Consider the following 2,500-nt stretch of genomic DNA (forward strand, 5'->3'; position numbering starts at 1 on the left):
AGGATTATAATAATAATGTAAATATATATACCGAATCATATGCAGATAATAATAAAATATCTTATACTATTGACGATAAAGAAACGAGCAACTTACATATGGAACATAATAATAAACATGTACATAACATACATAATTATAATATAAATTCTAATAAAAATAAAATCAGAAACCTCACAGGAGGTCATAAGAATAATGAAAATATTATAACTATAGAAGATAACAATGATAAGGTAAATTATGATCATATGACAGGAGAACATTTAAATGATGTTATGCATAGTGGTAAGTTTGTTGATTCTCCATGTAATAATAAGATATACCGTAAAAACAAGATTGGTGATAATAATATGTCGATAAAACAAAATGGGAACTATAAAAAAGAAAATAATATGAACTCAATAAATGATAATACAAATAAGGAAGTCATAAATAAGTTTGATAAAAATTATTTAGATAAAAATTATTTAGATAAAAATTACTTCGATATTGATGATTATAGTAATTTAAATAATGTGTATAAAAAGAAACCCAAGAGTGTTAAGAAAAATGTAGATTTAGAAAAATCACCCTATGACGTAAATAATATAAAAAGAAAAAATAAAACACAAAATACCGATAAAAATATAGATGACCCCAAAAAGGATATATTTAATAAAAGTAATGAAGTGGATTATGTTTTGAATGAATTTACATGTAGTACAAATAATGACATTCGCGAGAAAAAAAAAAAAAATGAATATATATTAATAGATGATAATAATAATAATAATAATGATAATATTTATGATGACAATATTTATGATGACAATATTTATGATGACAATATTTATGGTGACAATATTTATGGTGACAATATTTATGGTGACAATATTTATGGTGACAATATTTATGGTGACAATATTTATGGTGACAATATTTATGGTGACAATATTTATGGTGACAATATTTATGGTGACAATATATATGATGATAATATTTATGATGACAATATATATGATGACAATATATATGATGATAATTCCTTGTCGAGGAAGACAAAGAAAAAGAAAAGCAGCAAAAATAAATCAGTAGATAGTAACATGTGTGTAGATACAAATAGTAAGGATAATCTATTGAATACACCTGGGATAAGAACTTCAGAGAAGGATATTATTACAAATAATAACATGTGCTCAAAGAGCTCCTCAGGTGATTCATATCCTTATGGAGATATTTCCCCCGTACCGGTTCATAAGAATGAGAAGAAGAAAAAAAAAAAAACGAACAAACAAAATGGTGGTAATGATAAGAATGAAGAAATGGATATGTATATGATTAATAGAAAGGAAGAGAATCCTTACAAAAATATTATATATAATAATAATAATAATAATATAATGAATGGTGTAGAAAATTATAATTACTCTCCAAATAAAAATATTCAAGAAGGAAATGCTTCTTCGAAATTTCTTTTGTATAATTCAAAAGGTGACAACCACTTAAATTATAATAATAATATAAATACATGTGAACATAATTTTACGACTCATAATAAATTTTTATCGCATACAAATAATATTATAAAATCACAAATCCATAACAACAACAATAATAATAATAATAATAATAACAATAATAATAATAAGAGTAGTCATTTTCATTATTCAAGCGAGAGCTTTTTTAAAAACATGAAAAGCCAACCAAGTAATAAATCAAATAGAAACATTGTGACGAATGTACATAATGAAAATAATAACATTATATGTTACCCAAATATTGAACATACGACACGTCAAATATGTAAAAATAATATTATTTCAAATAATAATTCTTATTATGAAACATATGGTAACAAAGGAAGTATAAATAATGATATTAACAGCTTTGAAAGAAGGAACAGTTTTTATATGAATAAAGTTGATCAGAATGGTGTTACGGGAAAATGTTCGGTGACTTATGGGCATAAGGAAAATAAAGACCCAAGCACAAATGGTATAAATAGTATAAATAGAATAAATAGTGTGAATAGTATAAATAGTGTGAATAGTATAAACAATGTGAGTAGTATAAACAATGTGAGTAGTATAAACAATGTGAGTAGTATAAACAATGTGAGTAGTATAAATAGTGTGAGTAGTATAAGTAGTATGCATAATATAAATACTATACATAATAACAACATAATTTATAATAATAATAATAATAATATTCATTATAATCATCACATTCATAAGAATGATGATAGAAGCAACGTTAATCCTTTTCGAAATAATGTTTCAGAACGAAACGATACAAACAATACATCTCTCCAGAACACCATAAACGTAAAAAAAATTATAAAAGATTATTATACCATGAATAATAGAAATTATGATCAGGTAAATATATTTGGAAGTGTGTCTAATAGGAACCTAAATAATAACAACCATTATATGGCGGACACCTTTGATTATGATAGAAGAAAAAATAAAAATGATTCAAAGGATGACGAGAAGAATATGTTAAATAATAACAACAA

At 23.9% G+C, this 2,500-nt stretch overlaps 1 protein-coding gene across 1 annotated transcript in view; it reads left to right on the top strand.

Moving 5' to 3' along the window:
* The window catches only part of PF3D7_0924400 (conserved Plasmodium protein, unknown function), a gene marked incomplete at both ends in the record, with an annotated part of 3,939 nt that overhangs the window by 1,024 nt on the left and 415 nt on the right, over positions 1–2,500 (top strand). Inside the window, one exon of the mRNA XM_001352079.1 lies at positions 1–2,500. This exon is cut by the window's left edge and continues 609 nt beyond it; it is cut by the window's right edge and continues 415 nt beyond it. Within this exon, the coding sequence (XP_001352115.1) occupies positions 1–2,500 (2,500 nt within the window).

This window comes from Plasmodium falciparum, assembly GCF_000002765.6.
Source record: "Plasmodium falciparum 3D7 genome assembly, chromosome: 9".
In the NCBI taxonomy this organism is placed as follows: domain Eukaryota; phylum Apicomplexa; class Aconoidasida; order Haemosporida; family Plasmodiidae; genus Plasmodium; species Plasmodium falciparum.